The sequence below is a fragment of the Arvicola amphibius genome, chromosome 2 (genome assembly GCF_903992535.2).
Source record: "Arvicola amphibius chromosome 2, mArvAmp1.2, whole genome shotgun sequence".
In the NCBI taxonomy this organism is placed as follows: domain Eukaryota; kingdom Metazoa; phylum Chordata; class Mammalia; order Rodentia; family Cricetidae; genus Arvicola; species Arvicola amphibius.
Window position 1 is genome coordinate 157,315,790 of NC_052048.2, and position 21,844 is coordinate 157,337,633.

At 45.4% G+C, this 21,844-nt stretch overlaps 1 protein-coding gene across 1 annotated transcript in view; it reads right to left on the reverse strand.

Annotated features, from left to right (window-relative positions):
* Window positions 1–661: 661 nt before the first annotated feature.
* The window catches only part of Ica1 (islet cell autoantigen 1), a 138,831-nt gene continuing 117,648 nt past the window's right edge, over window positions 662–21,844 (reverse strand). The window contains exons 13-15 of the mRNA XM_038319065.1: window positions 14,490–14,759; window positions 2,831–2,920; window positions 662–847 (exon numbers count right to left, since the gene is read on the reverse strand). Coding sequence (XP_038174993.1) covers window positions 726–847; window positions 2,831–2,920; window positions 14,490–14,759 — 482 coding nt within the window. The 3' untranslated portion in view covers window positions 662–725. The remainder of the gene's footprint in view (window positions 848–2,830; window positions 2,921–14,489; window positions 14,760–21,844) is intronic.

Below are 21,844 nucleotides of genomic sequence, written 5' to 3' on the forward strand. Positions count from 1 at the left end.
CCTGCCCCTTCTAGCCCACCATCCACAGTGCCTCTCTTAGCACAACTGGTCTCCACACAGAATCCACAACTTGACTTGGTGTGTCGAATGATGTTTTCTGTTTAGTGTTTACTTTTTTCTATTGAAGAATGCTACAAGAAGCTACTGGGATACATGTTTTCAAGTTCAGCTACAAAGATGGAGACGTTAGGATGTGCAAATATGCAGCACAGAAAGGGCTACACAGCAGAAAGACGCATGTGGCCACAGTCAAGTGTGGTGGGAGACTGTGTGAGTCTTTGGCTGTCCTGATCTTCACCCAGAGGTCAGTGGAAGGTGGTGTGGTGGGATGAAAGGTTCTTCCTGAAGCCCCTTCTGAGGTTGATAGGGCACAAGCAAGCACAAACCTTTGTCAGCCTCCTGGTGGCCCCAAGGACATATTATGTTAGCCCACATGTAGGTGTGTAAGTTAGACTGGGATTTCACCATGGCGTACTGATGCAGCAATGGTTCTGATGAGGTGTCTGCAAGAGCAAGGAGTGGCCTGTGACTCCTGTATTGTGCAATGTACACGGAGAACAGCAAACCAAGTAAGAGGAAATCACTATGCGGATAGAAACAGGGCCTTGACCCTCTCGTTTTATTAAAATTGCACATAAATATTAAAACAGCATACTGAGACTTCTGCAAGCCCTGGAGGAGATTCTGTGGAGCGGCCCGAGGGCTCCCAAATGAAGGCTGCATACTCATGCATTGAGCAATTCATGTTCTTTATCAGTTTTCCCAACAGCATCAGGATTTGATAAGGGGTCGAGGTCAGCAAAGAGGCTGAACCAGGCAGTCAGGTCCGAGGAAGCCTTGGCAGGCTCTGGGGAAAGAAGGAGAAACGTGAATAAAACCACCTTCTCGAGGACAACCTCTGCCATGCTGGGCTTAGGCATCCCATGCCCGTTCAGGAATTCCATGTCCCCTGACTGGCTGACTCTTTTGAGGGTTCATGAAGAAGGAGGGTGCTGTGTTCTCTCTAAATTCACTAAGCATCACCTGTAGCTATACCTCCTGCTTCAGTTCACAGAACTGCTTAAAACCCCACACACATGTCTTTCTGCCTCAACCAGGAAACAGCACGGCTATTTCAGAAATCACACTGAATGGCTGAAGAAGCAAGGTACTTTCCGGTGTCTGCTGGAGGGATCCCTTCAAGTCCCTTGGGTCAGGAACAATCTGCCATTTCTCTTTTCACCCTTCAAAGGCACAGGCCCAGAGGAGGTCATACCCATGCCAAGTCACTCTGCCATTATGGACATTGCCCCTTTTACCTTTTCCTGTCAAAGGCAAAAGGCCCTTGAAGTGCCTTCCCTTCCCTTGGCAGGCTTGAAATTCCTTCATCTGGCCTCACTGGAGCCCCTTACTCCACTGCTGTTTCACCAAAGCAGCCACCCTACCTTTCCAAATACCATGGTCAGACAGCCGAAGTGTCTTCCAGATGGGGAGAGAATTTTCAAAAGACTGTTTCATGCAAGTGATTTAGAAACCGGCTGCGACTCTCTCACATAAATCATTCCATGTGAGCACCTACTTCACTGGCTCCGAAATCCATGCTTCCCCGCCCCGGCCACAGGTGCAGGTGTCAGAAGCATGAATACATGTCTCTCTAATAGGGTGCCCTTCCAGCAGGGAGCAGCTGGCAATGTGCTTGCCACCTGGCTGCAGAGGGTAAAGGCATAGGATGGGATTAGAGGCACACAAACCATCTTTGATTCTTCAAAATGACACTGAACTCTTAAGATAGTTAATGTAGTAACTTTATACCTTAGGTTCATCTCCCCATTTCTAATCAGAATACCCAATACCCAATAGGTTTATTACTTTGTTATAGCAAAATCAATGGATATCCTAATTATGTCATAAGATTTGAGATGCATAGGAATAGCTAGTAATGGCAAGACTAGTAGCCAGAATAGTTCTCTGAATAGGTGGTTGCTACAGGTAACACACATTCTATGTGGTTAGCCCTGGCAACCCCTGGACTGGAGAGAATCTCAAGTCATCATGTTGGAGGTCAGATAAGGATACTGTATGGGGCAAGACTGATGTAGATGGATTAGTTTATCTGAATTCCTGATAGAGGATATAAAGATAGCTCCAGTGAAAATATGCTACACACTTACTTCCCCTTCCTCATAACCTCTCACAAAGGTCTGAGAAGATCTGCAGAGAGTGATCACAGCCTTGCAGTTAGAAGCTAAGGCAGGTGATTGCACTTTAAGGCAATCCTCAGATCCCCAGGTCTCGGCTTGGAGCAAAACCAGGTGCAAATTATTAGAACACCATAGGAACACTTTCTGATGATAATGGGGCGGACGTTTCCTCTATGGTCAAAGAGAAAGGGGGTGATAACCAAAGGAACAGAGATAGAACCGTGAATACACATGAGATCTGTCCAACAGATGCTCACTTTAGTGGCCTGTCCCAAAAGAAAACAGATCTCACCATCTTGAAAGGACCTCGGTTGACAGCCAGTAAGCCCCACCCTTCCCGGGGCACGCTCACTCTCTGCCTTGTGTGGTGAACAACGGCATTTTTAAAGTCAGCAAAGCACACTGGTCTTGAGCTTCTCATCGCAAGGATCACACGGAGATAAACAGATTGGACACACGCTCATTAGAATGATGACAGTGAGCCAGGAAAAAGTCAGAGTGTCATTTCTAGCATCATGCATAGCTCCGCATCCTACAGCCCAGCACTTGAGGTCTAGATGCAGAAATGCAAGCTAGTAAAGAAATACAGGAAGAGCAACAGGGCTGCTGGGAAGAAGAGAGCTGTCATGGCAGAGGGGTAAGACTGTTACCTTTCAGTGCAGAGCTGTTGTCATTTGAATTGCTTGTCTTTGGTGCTGGCCATGACCATGCATGGGGACTGTCTCTGCTCTCTGACCAGCCTAATATTTAAAACCAAAGGACATTAGATCTGGCGGGAACAGTCACGACACCTCAGCAGCTGCTGGGCACATGCATGGTTCTAACCCATGCCTCCAGCAAGAAGGCAGAGGATGGTGTGACTAGACCTTTCTCCCAGGCAGGGAAAAATCTGAGGGAACCAGAGAAGCATGGGGTCATATCCAATTGAAATACATGGGAAAGGAAGGAAGACAGGGACTTTGAAAGGCAACCAAGAAGCTGCTAGTATCAGAGTGTTGTTTTGCCTTTTGTGTTTTAGACCCATTTTCTTGCCGAGAATGGTGATTTCATAACCACACCAAAAACCGTTAGAAAATCAAGAGCCATGGTTTCCTGTCACAAGTGGAGAAGGCTTAAAATTGAATAAACATAGCAATAGAACTAGTAACCACACACCTCTACCAAGAGTGTCATGTGCAACTATTTCCTGTACATTGGGAAGTTGAATTAATACAGTTACATACATAGATGAGTGGGGGGAGCTTATGTGAGCACTAACTTAGGCCATACCTGACAATGGCATCTGACTTGTGTCACTCAGCCTCTGTCATAGCCTTGTGCCCTGCCTGCAGAGCATGCTGGCGCCTTCAGCACTCTGGCTTTAGGGAAACAAGTCCCATTGCCCACAACTGTTTGTCCTGGCTATCCTAGCAGGACTCATGCTTAATTTTGAAATTTACCATATACATCTTTGAAACTCGGCTTTAGTTCTTTGTGTTCAAGGTCTTATCTCTTGAAAGAGGCATGAAAGCTTTCCTTCTGAACACTTCAAAATATGTAACACAGACCAGGTACCTGTTTCCTGATCAAGCCCATGTTGAAATGTCGATGTCAAACAGGGAGGGCATCACTATGGGGATCATTATGCCTAAAACTCTGTACTTTTTCAGAGATGGTCTTGCGTACAGTGTTTCAGATGTCTTTGTAAGGAATAATAGTCTCCACCAAAGTCCTCAAGACAGACTGTGTCTGGATTGGAGAGTTCGGATGGGTCAGGGAATACAGTTTCCAGTGCAAGGATGTCACTAGTTATATTCTACAGAAATCATAGAAATGAACAACATTTATTTATCCTGCTATTCCAATGTCCACACTTTCCAGTGGACTCAATTATAGAATTATACTATTTTTATTAGTTTGTATTTTTGCCACATTTAGGAATCATGAACCCTTGAAGCCTTGGGTCATTTATTATTCATTTCTGTATCATTTCGGACACTGCCTGGCACACAGTGGGGGTTTGGCTATATAACTCTTGAATTAAGACAAAGTATTTAAGTCCCCCTTTAAATGCAAGAAGCACACTTTTGGTGTGTTATATCTTAAGAGATGGCAACCTCATACTTGGCTGCACATATGGTCTCTGATACTCACTAGCTAGAAGTACTTCATTTTAGATGAGCAATACACAGACTTAATAATGAAGACTGACAAGTAATGAAACAGACGGTCTACAGCCTATTTCTTTGGTATAAAACAATGGAAAACAGAAGGGATTTTTTAAACAGCATTGCTATTCATCGAAACTGTACTTAGGCATACAGTCAGCATGATTCATATGCAACCACCAGGAGCTTCTGGTGTCTTAGGAGCCTTCTGGGATGCTGGGATTCCAACTTCACTATATGAATTTACAAGAAATCCTTGACCTGTTCCCTTACAGCTAGTGAATTTTATGGCATGTAAATTATACTCCAATAAAGCAATTTTAAATGGCCACCATTTGGTGTGATCCAGGAATAACAAAACCTGCCCAGTTCCTAGAAAATTGGTCCTTAACCATTTTCCTTCTAGACCCAAAGCACATAGAAGCAGTCAATGCAGAAAGGGAAAGTTGTGGGGGCAAATGTGTGCCCGGTAGCATCATTTACGGGAAAGGCTGAGGGGTCAACGCAAATTTGGTAACAGTCCCCCCATCTTGTCAGCACCCAAAATTGTGTTTTTTGAGCATACTACGTAAGCAGATGATGATGATGATGCAAGATTTCTTTATAAAGTAAAAAAAAATGTATTTTTTTGGTGGGGTGCTAGGGATCACATTCAGTGCACTGTATATGCTAGGCAAATCCTCTACCCCTGAACTATACCCCAGCCTACAAATGTCATCGAGCTGAATCCCTCTGTGACAATGTACTATTGGGTATTATTGCTCAGCTACAGTTATAAGCTACACAAGCAACGTTGAGAATCCACAAGGAGAGACTTCCTTACCGCAGAGGACATACATGTGGGAGGGAGAACTTGAAGTGATCTCCTCTTTGGGGGCCTAAATGGTGTGATAGTGTTCCTCAGCAATTTTAAAGACATCATGGCTCCTCCCTATGGTCTGCAAAATTAACAGCCAGTATATAGAGTCACATACATGCCCAGCTAGCATACATATCCATGTAGCAGCATGATATGCATGATATCATAAGCATGATATGCATGATATGATAAGCATGAATATGCTTATGGGGAGGGTCAGATAAAATGGCACCGATGTGATAGCAGCTATTGAACAAATCCCTAAGGCAATTCCAGCCTCCTTTGTATGGCCCTGGAAATTATTTAGGGAAAGGATGCTATGAGGATGATTATGGCTGGAACAACAACCAGATTTCAAATGTCTTGGCTTCTGTCAGGAAAACTGCTATGGCAAGAGAACTTAGAGCTGCTAGTATTCCAGGAATTGCCATCTACTGTTCCCTAGTCAGTGGTAGTTGGCAGAGGCATTAGCATATAGGTGTGGCTGGAAAGATGTCTCCCTACATCAAGAGAAATTCTTTTAATAGATGGGTAGCGAAGGGTGGAGACAGGAGGGAGCCCCAAGCTCAGGAACAAACAGTCATCCAGCTCTGGGCTCCTTTGATATGTCCATGTGCTACCCATTTGCAGAAACACACATAAAAACTCGCTAGAGCTGCCCTGCTCCCATTGCGTACACATGGGAAAACACCAGTGAGCCAGAACTAACACTGCCCAGCAAGGGCAGCAAGCAGAGCCAGAACATATGAACCAGAGAACACATGGCTGTGAATGTGCCTCACCACTTACAGTGAAAGGCTGGCAGGGCTGCTATCTCAGCCTGGGGGTGTCTATGAAGGACAACAAGGGAAGCCATAACCCCTTCAGGTGCGTGGCACATCTGCAGTCTCACTGGGCTTCAGTACAAGTGGATGGGGGTCTTGTGGGTAAAACTAAGTAACGGCAAAGCTAGAGAGCAGTAAGCGACGCTGTATTCGATTTTTGTACAAGCTCAGCACATACAAGTAATCACTAAAGTGTCATCTGAAGGAGTTCACATCATAGGTTTGTCACCTTTTAACCTAGCGCCATGTCTTTTGCCAGTTGTTCTCACTCTTACTGCTCGCCATCCATCCATCCATCTGTCCATCCGTCCATCCGTCCATCTGTCCATCCATCCATCCATCCGTCATCCATCCATCCATCCATCCATCCATCCTTCCATCCATCCATCCATACACTCACCCACACATGCGCCCATCCATCCTTCCAAGTATCATTTGTTTGTCTGTTTTTCAAGACACGGTTTCTCTGTGTTGTATTGCAGCCTGATCCTGAAACTAGCTCTTGTAGACCAAGCTGGCCTCAAACTCACAGAGATCCGCCTACTTCTGCCTCCCGAGTGCTGGGATTAAAGGCGTGCACCACCACTGCCCAGCTCCTAGTATCTTTTAAACATCCACTGAATTCTAGGCACTGAGCTATGACCTGAAAATATGGTAAGTAGCACAATTGTGAATCCTGTTTCTATGACAACCCGAGGAAGAGACACATGAAATCAGTTTTCCCAGAAGGTGAGGTAAGAGGGTGATTTAAGTACAGGGTGTAATGGTAGTAAGGAGGAGAAACAGCTAGCACAGACTGCTGGGGTGGGGATGGACTGACACAGACAGGCGTTGGGGAAGTTAGCCAAGTACAGCACTATGCGTGTGTAGGTGTGGATGGCATACTCCAGGAGAGCGCGTATCAAGCCTGTTGGTGGAAAGATCTGGATGCACTACAGCTCACTATGACTGGAGTTCTGAGGATGGATAAAAAATACGGTTCATAATATGGGGGTGCATGGCTGTAATCCCAGCACTGGAGAGGTCGAGGCAGGAGGATTACTAAAATTTCCAGGCTAGCCATGGCTACCTAGTGAGTTCCAGGACAGTTTGGTCTATATCTCAACACCACCGTCCGAAAAAGAAATCTGGTTCTTTGGCACAGCTATGTCATTGAGTCATGCTAAGTGAAGGTGTGGGAGTTGTGGGCAGTCATGAAACTGGGGCTAGATACTAAAGGACCTTGTAAACCAAGCTGAAAATTTAGCCCTCACTACATTGGCGGGAAGTGCAAGAACTTGGCAAGGCTCATGACCTTTTGAGGCTCCTGGATTTCCTCATCTACAGAGTGGGTGGAGGAGTCAGTCTCGAAGGTTCCTTCTATATAGCACCAGAGCATTTGAATCCTGCAGCTCTCCCAGCTCTGCCTTGTAGCTGCTGCTCAGCAGGCCTAGAAAGTTCTGCTGCCCTGACGGGATTAACAATCCCATGGGCCCAAGCAGAGTGCCCACTGTGTTCCTGCCATAAATACACCTGGCTCTCTTTCCCTTGACATTTTTCCATCGAGTCCTGGAAATGTTAGTTACCTGGCACCAGGCTAACTCAGGAGGGGAAAGAGATGAGCTCAGTCTCAGGTTTGTTTTTGATAACCCAAGCCTAACGTGTACCCAGATGGCAGCAGCATCTGAAAACTGGGCACCATGAGGACTACCCGGCAGACGCCCAAGGCTCCACGACTTGAAAGAGAGCTCTAACTCTGGTTTGCACAATCCAGAGCTAGAAGATCTGCTGGAGCATTGATGCTGAGCAGCTAGTACTCTTTCCTGAACCGGGGTCTCCTTCTGAAAGAAGAAGCCTTCCAAAGCTTCCTTAGTGTCTGCTTGGTATGCGTTCTCTGGCCGGATTGCCTACTCATATTTAGAAGTCCCAGGAAGGTGTAATTTTCTCATCACTTCATGGGTTCAGGAAGGCCTAGCCACAAGTGCTGTTTAATTTTTTTAAATACAAACACAAGGGATGCTTAGCTGAGGAATGGCCACCGTGTGAGTAACCTGTGGGCATGCTTATGGGAATATTTTCTTGATGAATGGTTGATGTGAGAGGGACCAGCCCACTCTGGGTAGTGCCCCTCTGAGGCAGATGGTCCTGAGTTTCATAAGAAAACAGGCTGAGCCACTCTGGAAATCAGTATGGTGGTTTCTCATAAAATTGGGAACCAATCTACTTCAAGACCCAGCAATACTACTCTTGGGCATATACCCAAAGGATGCACACTCATACCGTAAGGACATTTGCACAACTATGTCATAGCAGCATTATTTATACCAGTCAGAACATGGAAACAACCTAGATACCCCTCAACTGACAAATGGATAAAGAAAATGTGGCACATTTATGCAGTGGAGTACTACTCAGAGGTCAAAAAACAATGGCATCTTGAAATTTTCAGACAAATAGATAGAACTAGAAGTAAACATCCTGAGTGAGGTAACCCAGACCCCAAAAGACAAACACAGTATGTACTTACTCATAAGTGGATATTAGACATAAAGCAAAGGATAACCAGCCTACAGTCCACAACCCTAGAGAAGCCAGAAAATCGGAGAACCCTAAGAGTTCTCCTATATGGATCTCCCTGGGAGATCACCTGAGTAAATAGGGAGTGTGGGGAAGAGGGTGGAGGGTGGAAGGGGAGTGGGGGGGGAGAGAAGGGGGATGAAAACATAAGGGATCAGGAAGGTCGAGTTGGGGGGATGGACAGAGAGGGAGAGCAAGGAAAAAAATATCTTGATAGTGGTAGACATTATGGGGTTAGCGAGAAACCTGGCACTAGAGAAATTCCCAGGAATCCACAAGGATGACCCTAGCCAAGATTCTAAGCAAGAGTAGAGAGGATATCTTAACTGTCCTTCCCATGTAAGCAGATTGATGACTTCCTTAATTGTCACCATGGAACCTTCATCCAGTAACTGATGGAAGCAGATGCAGAGATCCACAGAGGAGCATTGGGCCAAGCTCCCGAGTCCAGTGGTAGAGAGGGGAGGATAATATGAGCAAAAAGGTTGAGACCATGATGGGGAAATTCACAGAAACAGCTGACCCAAGCTAGTGGGACTCTGGACAGACAGCTGGGGAACCTGCATAGGATCAAACTAGGTTGGCCCTCTGAATGTGTGTGATAGTTGCGTGGCTTGGGCAGTTTGTGGGGCCACTGGCTATGGAGCCAGGATTTATCCCCAGTGCATGAACTGGCTTTTTGGAGTCCATTCCCTAGGTGGGGAGGGCCTTGGTCCTGCCTCAAGTGATGTGCCAGATTTCATTAATTCCCCATGGGAATGGATGGAGAGTGGGGGAGGAGGTGGGAGGGTGGGAGGAGGGGAGGGAAAGGGAACAGGGATTGATATGTAAAATAAAAAAGATTGTTTTTAAAAACTTTTCTTTACAAAAGGAAAGAAGGCAGGTTGTGTTGTCCATTTGTGGGACTCCTAACAGTGAGAGCAGGGGCTGTCCCTAAGGCTTTGGCTAGCCCTTGGGAACCTATTCCTCATACCAAGTTGCCTTGTCCAGTCTTAGTACAAGCAGGAGGAGGTGCTTAGTCTTACTGCACCTTGATATGCCATACTTTGTTGATACCCATGGAGGCCTGCCCCTTTCTGAACAGAAACAGCAAAGAAGTAGACTGAGGAGGAGGAGACAGAATGGGAGGAGAGGAGGGAACGGAAAATGGGGAATGGGGTTGGAATGTAAAATAAATTAAAGTAGAAAGAAAGAAAGAAAGAAAGAAAGAAAGAAAGAAAGAAAGAAAGAAAGAAAGAAAGGCAGAGAGAGAAAGAGAGAGAGGCAGAGAGGGAAAGAGAGAGATAAGAAAGGAAGGAAAGCTGAATGCACCACAGAGAACAAGCCAGTAAGCAGTCTTCCCTCCTGGTTCTGCCTCTAGGTTCCTGTTTGAGTTTCTGCCATGACTTTCCTCAATAATGAACTATGAAGCGGAACTGTATGAAATAAACCCTTTCATCCACAAGTTGCTTTTCATTAGGGCTGTCATCAACAGAAAACAGGCCAGGCTACCCCTCTCAGGCCACACCTCCAGAAACACAGAAATTTCAGCTAAGGTCGATTCTTCAACATTCTAGAATGACCTGATCAGACATGTATTTTTTTTTGCTGTGAACTCCTACAGCTTGGGCAAGGCAGGAAGGAGGCATACTTATTTTCTTCCTTTCTAGTCTCCTGGAGGGCTGCAGGACAGAATGAGGAGAGGCCAAAGGGAAGGCAGGCAGAAACCATTCTAGGAGGTGGAAGACTGAAGAGAGGAAGGATGAGAGGAAGGGAGAGAGGAGGAAGAAGAGGAGGAGTGATGTGGGATTCCTCTCTGTATGCTGTGAATAACGTTGGTTAATAAAGAATCTTAGTTGGGCCTGGCAGGGCAGAATAGAGGTAGGGAGAGACAGAGGGACTAAACTGAATGCTGGAAGAAAGGAGGTGGAGTCAGGAGATGCCATAGAGCCACCAGAAGGGAAAGACGCAAGCTGCCAACTGGAACCTTACCGGGAGGCCACAACCCTGTGATAAAATATAAAATAAAGAAAACGGGTTGATTCTAGATGTAAGAGCTAGCTAGCAATACGCTTAAACTCTGGGCCAAGCAGTGAATCAAATAATATAGTTTCTGTGTGATTATTTCGGGAGTCTGAGCTGCCGGGAACGAACAAGCGGCTTCCACACCAGAGGAAGATAAGAATGAAAGCATGGGAACCCCTAACGACTGAGGCATGCAGAGCCCTCTACGCTGTCCTCTGACCTGACTCTGCAGGTGTCTCAGTCCTTTCTGAGCCAGGACAACGGTGAAACAAAGCATGGGCATGGCCAATTACCCATAAAGATGTCGTGACTGTTCAATTTCAATTCTTCTACTCTGGACCGTCATTCAATTTTTGTTGGATAATGACCCTGTCTCTCTATAACTCCATTTATCCTGGTGTCTGCCCTGGTGTCCTGGAGTTGTGATTCCTCTCTGAAACCAGGAAACCCACAGGCAGGCTGATCACTATAAGCCCTGCTCATGAGACAGCAAGCAGATGCCTGAAGGGTCTGGAGAAAAGTTCCTATGCTGTCAGACATCACACCGAGAGGTCTCAGAAGTCCTTGTGGCAGGCATGGGCTCATCTCCTTAGTCAGACTGCCCAGGTTCAATATCTGTCTGCCTTTACCCTAAGAATGACCTTGGGCCAACAAACTCTTTCTTTCCTTGGTTTTCTAATCTCTGTTGTGTATATGGTGATATCGTTTGCCTAGGAAGCAGCAGGTTAAATGGATAAGTTGGCATAGGTAATAAGAGAACACAGTGCTTGGCACCCAGCATGTGCTGTCTTGAGCAAAAGCTGATGTTATCTTACTGTCTATGGCTGGTAGATTCATAGAATTACTCAATTTTACACCTTAGCCTCTCAGAGATGGGAGCTAACCCACAGACAAGGTGCTGCTGGGATAAGAAGTCTAGACCGACACCTCACCTACTTAGATATGAAGTAATAACCCAGAGAGCTGCAGAGAGAGTTGCCACTCCTACAGTGTGAGGAGGAAAGGGGCAACCACAAAACAAAGCTGGACTCAATTCTCTCCCACACTGTGCCGCTGAGCCAATATGACAACATGCCTCACCTCCCTGTGCTTAATTTAGTTTCTTAACTATTTCAGTTGTTACTGAATTTAGCTTTTGACATGATCTGGTTAACTGGAGGAATCCATTTTAATATACTGTGGCCAGGGTTTAATAGTCATCATTACATTCATATTTACAAACAACTATTCATACACATTACATGGACTCTCCATTCACCCATGAATGCAGTGAAAAAAAATACCAGGCTCACATTCATCCTTTCTTATTTGGGGGATGAGATTCTGGAATCCTGACAGAAGCCTTCCAAGCACTTGGCCACTGCCAGCAGCCTTCCTGTGTCTATACCTCATGCACCTGGAAAGTTCCCTGAATCAGGGCAGCATTGGGTTAGCATGAAAGCTCCTCCCATTGAGATTATGGAGCTGTGGGGGACAATGAATGGGCTATATTTTTCTTTTAACCATGTAGACATTTTCCCCTAGATATATTGAATCCTCCAGGCATTCTGCTGGTACCCATTTACAAAGCAAAGGCAACTCTATAGTCACCAGATAACTTTAACATGAGGCTGGCTAGAAGTCCACAGGAAGAGAGGAGACTCTAACAACCAAAGTGATGCTGCTAAATAACAAAGATCATATTGTCTGGTGGCTGAGGAAGCCGTGCTGGTCTTCAACATGGCTGCTGAAAGGCAGCCAGAGATCTACCCAGTGTGTGCAGGCCCCATGGAGCCTAGCTTCTCTTGCCATATGTGGCCCGTCCTATAATGTTGTCTGTCTCACAGTGTTGGAGCCCCTCCCCCTGCCTTAGTGCCTCTCACTCTACCCAGTCAGCTCCAAGAAAGGTTCTCCTATAGACCTTGGCATGCTGTGTATAGTCTTACCTTATGGGGTCAACAACGGCTATCTGCCCAGGTAGCTAATTCTCATCTCATCCAGTCTTGTTTGGCTCTTACCTTCCCAGTAAGACCCTGTTTAGCTCCCCTGGCATCCCACAACACTGGCTCTTCCGAGCTTCATTTTCCTCTGTCTACCACTGAGTCCTCTCTAACCTGTTGTGTTGGTTTTCTCATTGTTTATCATTCCCTATTTTCTCCCTATTAGAAAGTGAATTCCAGGAAGGAAGAGAGTTTTGCCTTCCATTCACCGATGCTTGCTAAGGCCTTAGGACGCAACCTCAAATAAGACTGCCTGGCAAATAAAGGCTTCCCCAAGTAGAGCCTCTTTCTCTTCCCAGGCCACACCTTGCATCTCTCGCTTGCTGTTGGACACCTCCCTCCCTTGCCCCACAAGTGGTTTGGTGCCTTGTCTCGGGCTGAAGTAAGTGCAAAGCCCACAGTCACCCCTTTGCTACAGCAGTTGGGTTATGTCTGACCAGAGCTTTTCACACATTGTCCAGGAAGAGGCTTTGGAGCTCTGCTTTCTCACTCTTGCAGTGACTGTTAGCCACCACTGCTCCCGTGGCAGCAAGGTACCAGAGTCTCCACACTGGGGGCCTTGTAAGGATCATTCTGGCAACAGGGCCAGAGGGAGGGCAGAACCTCACAGAGGTGGGCTGAGAATCTGGCCTCTAGAGTCTCCCAGGCCTGTCAGGAGGGTTAGGGTAAACATTGAAAGAGCTGGCAGACTTGCTCACTGGCTTCACCCAGTGAAGGAGAGGTGAAACCAGAGATGAAACTCAGAGAGCAGAATACACTTAATGCATCTGCTCTTCCCGCCACCTCCAACTCCATGGCACTACCATCTGAGACAGCTGTGGAACAGGATTCCCAGGGAAGATAGAAAGGGAGAGGTAGCTCAGAGAAAAGGAAGACTTTCTCGGTCTTGCCCACCAGCTCCTGTATGAATGATCTCATTTCCCAAGACCAGTGCTTGTAATAGCCCATAATTACTTAATCATCCCCACTCCGCCATTTGTTCTCCACTGTAAGTGCTAGATAAACATGTTTATTAGGGAGATAGCTTAAGTTCATAGAAAAACCAAAAGAATTTGAACATTTCCTAATATGAGTAGTTTCTATTTTCGCGACTGAGGGAACGTGAGAGGAGGAAAAAAATCGTGAGAGAAGAAAATGGTTTCTTTCTCGAGACCAGTTTTTGAAATTCAGACTTCACCAACGAGCTTTGTTATCGCACTCTGAATTGTGGGGGACACACCAGCGACGCTCAACCAGCATGTGGCCTGATACTGAGCCCCAGTGCACCCTGAACCCTTCTGAGGAGAGAGCATGTCTGCTCAGGGTGGAAACTCTGCTCAGAGGTGGCAATGGGGTTTACTTAATGTGCTAGAGTCAGAACAGGAGTCGGCTCATACATGGGGTAGGGACAGGTCAAGGTGTAGAGAGAACAAGAGGGAACAGAATATAGAAGAGGAGACAAAGCTAAAAGATCCAGTGAAATGCACTAAAGAGAGGGCGTGTCCACAGGAATCTAGGCAGCACATCTCATGGGAGTGTGGGAGATGCAGGATGGGCAGTCAGGGATGACTAGATCACAGGGTTTTAACTGCAAAGGCAAGATCTTCTTGTGCATGTCACAAACTTCCTTAAATCCAAGAGAGAAAATAAGGGTGAGGGCCTCCCCTAACTTTCCTAAGGAAGTACTGACAGAGGGAAAAATTATGAGAAACAATTGTTCTTGTGCCTGACACTATACCTTAAAGTTTTGGTATGATTTGAAGATTTCAGCTAAAAAGTCACTTGATTAAAAAAAAAAAAAACCCAATCATAAAAAATACTACCACTAATAATAAAATAAAAAGATACTGGTTATAAAGTAAAAATACAGAAAACATACTCAGAGAACAAATAAACTTCTGTATTAAGGGTGGGAAAGGATGGAGAAGCAAAGTCAAGTTTCTAGTCACTGTGGAACCTACCTTGGAGAGAGGCTTGGAGATCTTTCATGTTTTGGTCTAAAAGCTGCGAAGGAAGGAATCCAGAACTGATCTGGGGCTTGGGGTCTGGCTCTCCCTGGGCCCCCACGGGGGCTGACTCCTTCAGCCGGTCATCTCCAAACACGGCAGCCCACTCTCTGCTGAACTCTCCTTCATCCAGGCTGGAAGCACTGAAGATCTCATTCAACAGCAGGAGGTCATCCTTATCCCCACCTTCCGGTTCTGGGGTCCCAGCCACAGGACCCAGGCAAGCTGGTGGAGGCAAAAAAGCACAAAGCATGTGACCTCCGAGCTCGAGCATCAGGAAGAGCGTCATGGGGCCCAGCTGGGACAGACTGAATGACGGCTAGATCTAAGGAAAAGCAATCACAACAGAGATGTGTGCATCCCATGGCACGCTTGGTTAAACGGAGGTCAAAATAAATTTTGAATTATATGTTTTCTTGTCCCCCTTCATCCAAAGCAAATCCTGTTTTTGAGCATTACACTGAAACGTTTTCTACCACACACACACACACACACACACACACACACACACCCATCTAGGGTTTGGGTTTTCCCTTAACATAAAAGCAGATTTGACAAAACATTCCCCAGGTCTGAAACGAATCCAGGGCTGAAAGCTGTTGGTGATCTTAGTTCCTTGTTTGTAAGGTTTCCCAGCTCTTCCCACATAAGCCCTCAATCCACGCTGCCTGGGCTGGAGCAGCCAACAAACCATGCGGCAGCCTGTCTTGCCACCCAAGCTGGGGAGAAACCTCACCACGCCCTGGCCCAGGGGAGCATGTCAGGGGATGCATCAACAACCAAGACAGATGTCTCTGCAACAACAGCTGCAAGAAGCAGAGGAAAGGTGGATCTGGTGTGCCTGAGTACTCAAGCAGAGAATGACAGGCTCACTTCATGGGCCACAGACAGAAGCACTGACAGCTGGCAGTGAGCCCTAGTCCTGAGGGGAACGTAGGTCCAAGTCACCGTCAGCAGACCTTTGCCAGGCCCGAGAACCAGCGTGCAATGTCATGAAGCTGGGATACTACTCTGAAGTCATCAGCCCGGATGACTGCAGAGATACCCATTCTCACATCTGAACACTGACCAGACATCACCCAGTATTTACAAGGAGAATGGACACAACTCTCAGAAATCCCATGGCAAGCTCTGTCATTGAGGTTTCCTACCTATTTTAAGACTGGGGGCTGAGGGGTGTATCAAGTGTTTCTTCGTTTGTGGAATCTAATTGCCACTTCCAAACTGAAAACATTTTTATTATATCATGGTTCCTATGTTTTTCTGAGCAACACTGAAATTCTGATGATCAGGATAAATAAAATTATCATGTTTTCCTCAAATATATTCACAGCTATGATGATTCTAAGGTTTTTGTTTTAAATAAAACTTCTCTCTGTTCTTCTGCTGGATCTATTTTCACCCACATGTAACATAAAGATCTAGAGATTTAGGGGATTTTTTTTTATGAACTCAGCAAACTGGCTATAAATCAAGAAGGGGGAAAAATCTAGTAACTCGTATCACCGTGGTTTAAAATAGTGGCAAAACATCACTTTAATCAGACAAGTGCCTAATTTAAGCATTTTTATTGTTTATGTTATCAGAGACATTTGCAGCCAGACATAGCCTGTAGGTGTGCTATGAGAAAAGCAGCAATTTAGTTCTGTGAAGAGGCTTCCCTGCTCAGCAGGAGCCAGCAGGCTGGGCAGGGAGGTTAGGCAATCTGCTCATCTACACTCCGCCGTACAGAAAGATGCTGGGGAACAGCACCCACAATGTATCAGGTGTGTCCCTCAACATAAGCCTTTACTTATGAATTCTGTCTTTCAGTCTCTCCCAGACTCACCATCTTAACCTGTGGTTACTTTTCAAATCTCTGTACCTCCTATTTTCTGCTGACATTGGAGTACCCAAACCATTTCTCCTGGTTTCCTTCTGGCCTGGTTGAAGTCATATGATTACTGAGTCAAGCCCACATAAACGAGACCTGTTGGGTTGGACCTTGAGTGAATTAGCAATGCGCTTTCCTTGGACAGTCATTTCAGTTTGAACTGGGGAGGCATCACTGTGGTGGCTGGGATGGCTAAGATCCCAGTAAACACAGAACAACAAATCATAAGCATTGAGTCCTCTACACATAAGCCAATTATAAAACTTCTATTTCATGTTTACTGTTTAGGCTTCATGTCTTGGTACTTAGCACAGACATGAGTGGCTTCTGCTAACTAGCTTCTCTTCCCTTTCCTTCAGGTGTTTTTCCGTGAGAAGCACACTGTCCCTCTGTGATCCTGGTCACCCACTACAGGTGTGTGTGTGTGTGTGTGTGTGTGTGTGTGTGTGTGTGTGTGGCTGAGCAGGTCAAAGTTCGCCATCTTCTCAGGCCACAGTGACTGACTCGGGATGACATGCACTAGAGGTGTCTTTGTATTTGCTATATAAGAAGTGGATGGAAAAGACCCATCCTTCTTTGGGCTTCTCAGATCCAGAGATGTGAATCGGAGGCTGTTAGCGAAAATAAAGTCAATATACAGAGGAAAACAATGTCAAGAAGCAGAAAGGGAATTTAGACAGCACTCAGCCAGTCCCTGAATCTCGCCTGACTCAATATCCTGCTGAACACCCTCAGTTACATGGCTGAGAGCACTTTAAGCAAAATTCCAAGCTAACCCACTTCAACACAGGCTTCAACCTTATAACTAAATGAACTCTGAGCCTACCAAACACAAACAGTTGAGTCACGGAGCTGAGGAAACAGTCTCTGGAGTCAGTCATAGATTCAGGTGCCATCTCGACTGAAGTTCACTATTGAGGATGGTCTATCATTATCATTCTGCTTGTTTGTTTTAAAACTTATTAATAAAAAGTTTCAAATAAAAACGTCATCACGTCCTGGCTATTTAACAGTTAAGGCAGGCCACACAGTGAACTGCGGTCCTCTAAGGGAACCTATTGTGTAGCTAAAAGCAAGGAAACTGGCACTGACTTGAACCATAAAACCCAGAAACCTCCTGATTATTACACTGATAATTAAGATGCCTGAAATTACTATGCATAACTTGTAAAAGAAACTTAATTACAAGTCCAAATGGACAGGTTTAGGTCTGCAGCCAGACAAGTCGGGACTTGAGGATTGAAGCTTGTCAGCAGGCCCCAGAGAACTGAGCTGCTCTTATCTTCATTGGAAACTACCACTCAACCAGAGACAAAGAAAGCATGGAGAGATGCCATAATGTCCTCGGGAGAAGGCTGGTCAGCGCATCCACCCACGCAGACCAACAAAGACGGCTACCGAGTTGTGGGCCACAACTTCCTTTGGCTTGGCGTCTCCAAGTGTCTGCCTCCAATCCAAGTTCTCCAACTCCTGACCACAAAGTCTTATCTTATCCTTTGTGGTGTGCATACTGGTAAGGCAGCTACAGCTCCATGGGTCGGCCTCCCACCCTGCTCCTTTGCCTACACCAACTGTGATATCATTCCTCGTCCAAACACTTGCACATGCTCTTCTGGGATAAGGTGTAAGGTAGCTCTCCCAACGGTGGCATGCAGGATGCCTGCATGCTCTGCCAGTGCTGAAGTGGTATTAGGCCACCTAACAATGTTGTCTCCCTGGGGAGGAGAACTGCTTTTCCTTCAGAACATAGGTAGGGTTTTGTTTTGGTTTTTGTTTTTTCTGTATGCTGACAGAGAACTGACTGGGTTCTCACACACAAACTCAGAACGCTTTGTGAATATGTGACGGTTTCTATGGCCAGAGTGCTCTTCGAGGTACCATGCAGACACAGAGGCAGAATGGCCAAGAAGCCAAAACCACCATATGGCTGTCTTGTTCAACACTGAGAAATATGAAGCCTGGGGCCTGGGAAACATTCCCTAGAAGAACTGGTCCTGAACCAGCGAGTTCTAGACTGAAAAAAAAAAAAAGCCCAAAAGTAGAGGAAACTCAGGTTTAGGCAGAGTGTGGAAAACTGGTCCAGATAGTGCTTCTGAAATCATACTGAGTTTCATGACCTCAGCATAAACTAGGGGCACAGAAGACGGAAACAACTACACAGTCAGAAGGCGAGAACACAGGACAACAAAAAGATAAATGTCACTTGATTTACCTTCATCTGTGTGAAACAGGAAGGCTGACTTCTCTGGGTTTCTCCCTGTTCCCCACGCCCCACAGAATGACTAATGTTAAAGGCCACAGGGCTGCAGAGCCGCTGAAACCCCAAACACCAACACTACCCTCCTGTCACCCAAAGGATGGAGGGGGAAGACAGCAGAAAACCACCTGACATACTGTCCACACAGAAAAACAGTTCTCAGCCTCTGCAAACAGATTGTTCTTGTTTGGAATTCAAGAATGCCGCTTTCAAAAACTCCCTTCAGGTTTAAAAATATAATAAATAAAAATCCCAACTGACAGGGACCGGGGTGGGATACGTGTTCATATGTGCTTTCTGAAGAAAGAAGAGAAACACACACAAAAACACCTGACTCTTACAACCCAGCCCCTCCGCTTTAGTATTAGCTTAGCAAGTCACCTCCTAGCAGGGCAGGATCAAGTCTTTAAGAATCTCTATAGGAATAATCCCACGTAGAGCACACTACTACATGATTATGAACATTTATTTTATTATTTATTTGGTTTCATCAAGCAGTTTCATGTGGCTGAGCTGGCCTCAAACATGTCATGCAGTCGAGGGTGGCTTTAATCTCCTGAACTTTAATCCTCTCCCTCCCAGGTGCTGGGATTCCAGGTGTTTGCTGACACACTCCTGCTTTCAGTACGTTATTTTAAAAGCCTATGTCCTTGGGCTGGGGGGTGTGGCTCAGTGGTAGAGGGCTTGTCTAATGTGTAAAGGATGAGTTCTTCCCAGCACTCTGAAGAAAAAGTGCATAATTATTTCATGAGGTGACCCAGGTCACCAGCATTTCCCAGAATGCTGAGAGGAAGGGAGGAGGGGTTTATGAGAGCAGATGGAATTTAGCGCTTGGTCATTGTGTGTCCTGAGGCAAAGCAATCAGATCTCTCACGTGACAGTAAGAATGCCTGCAGGTGACAGATCCGTGACTCCGGAGAAGCCAGGCAACGTGGGATAGCACATGATCACTATGGGGCACGTGATCGCTGTGGGCTATAGGTTATCACCTAGACCTCAGCTAGCTGCTGAATGAACTATCATCATTACACCTGGCCAGAATTTAGAAACACAAGCAGTAACAGAGCATGTGAAGAAAACAAACATGTTTTTGTAATAAAAACAATAGTTTTGTTCAGCTTTTTCATTGGCCTAGATCTTTTGTTTTTGGTAAAGGCTTACTGATAAGATTTGGGAAGTTGAACTCATTAAATTTTCATCTGCTTTGCACTACATCTTTTTGTTCAGTAGTATGTTATTTGGGGGGAGGGCCCAACTTGAGGAACACAAAGATTTCTGCATGCTCTAATTCATGAATCCAGGCCACATGCCATGTGTGGTATATGGTGACTTCAGATCCACTTGCAAGATCTTACAATGTCACCAGTATTTTATTAAAATGTTTTTATATGTGTGGTCAAGCATTGGTTTTCTATTACTTTATGATTTAGGAGAAGAAAGTGGAGCTGGGGCTAGAGGTCCCAAGTCTTATAAAATCAGCCATCCTTGGATCACATGCTTTTGATTTCTTCGCATCTAAAGTTTAGCGTACTACGATCCGCATTTTAATTCAGAGTTTAGGCTGGCGGCAGCTCTGAAAAGACATCCTTTCTAAAGTGAACAGAGAAGCAGCGTTCTCTTTTTTTCAGTCACCACAAGTTCCCCGTGTGTCAAGAGCATCTTTATACTTGTGGTTTTAGTGCAGATACCATGCAGTGGGAGCCAGGGGAGAGCATCACTCAGGCCCATCCAAGAGCTCTGTGCGGCAGCAGTGATAAAGGGACAGGGTGGCTTATGTGACATTGCATTTGATTGGGGAGTCCCGTGACTCCATCTGTATGCCTGAGAACCAGTACTTGTACGAGGGAAGAGCATGTTTAGCTTCATCTTTAGAGCTAAAAGCAACAGGGCATGAAACTTGCTTTCAATAAGCAGATGTCAATCTTCATCCGATGGGCCTTGGCACATAAGGAAGCTGTGAAAGCCAGCAGACTATTGCAAGCAGTAGCCCTTCTGAGTTAATTCCCTGAGGAGGTGCTGGCTTTGGGGCTAAGGTTGTCACAGTCTACCATTACTTAAAAAAAAAATCCACATCTTTTTTTACCCCTTAAAAAGGAAGAGGAAGCAAGCACACGAACTCCTATTTTCTTTATCTGAGTACGAAAGCTCTAGAAGGCTGGGGGCATAGGAGAGGCACTTCGTTGTCAAGATGGAGTGTGAGCCAGTTTACCAAAATGGGGGGTGAGTTTTTAAAATATAATATTCTATTATCTTCTATACTAGTGTAAATATACTACCTATTCAAAAATAAAGTCTACTAAAATAATAAAATTAAATAGAGTTAGGAACAAAGGAAAAACCATATAGATAAGACTCTGGGGTTGGGAGGAGTATCAATCCATCAAAATAAGTTGGGTCATGCATATGATTATGAATATATTTATTAAATGTTAAGTTGTTGAAACTGGGTGGCAGCTACTTAGGGCTTGCTGTACTATGCTCATATCATTTTAGTAAGATTCAAATATTTCAGTACTCTAAAATAATTTAAAAAGGATATTTTTATTTCATTAAAATCTTTTATTCTTAAACCAGAGGGGAAAGGTCCTTACAAAAATGGGGACTACAAATGGCCACTCACACTGTTTGTTCATTCATTTCATTACTGGTACAGTTTCTGGTTTACCAATCTGCACCATTTTGATGGAATATTGCATAGCATGATGCCTTCAGTAAGACATTAACAAGGCAAGAAGCCTTCCACCTGTGAGTCTATATTCCAAGTCCTGGGAAGTTCTTGGCAAATTTATAGTGACTTTGTATCTTTTAGAGATTCTTTTTTTTCTCTAATACTCTGTCGATTCTGTCCATACCTTGATGGTTAATCTTGAGTTTTAACTGGACTGGACTGACGGCCATGTAGGAGATGATTAAGGACACCTCTAGGGGTATCTGTGTTTCAGAGAAAACTAGACCATGTGGTTTGCCCTAATCAAGCTGACCCACTGACTGACTCAAATTTTAAGTAAATAGTTGGGAGGTGGTGGATCTGTGGAAGTGCTGAGATGAAGGATGTGGCTAGCTGGGGGCGTGTCTTACGCTGGTTCCTTCCTGTCGCTCCACTTTCGGGCCTTTCCCGTGAGCATCTTTTCCACCATGCTCCTCCTCCACAGAGTTTCCGCCTTGCCACAGAGTTAAAAA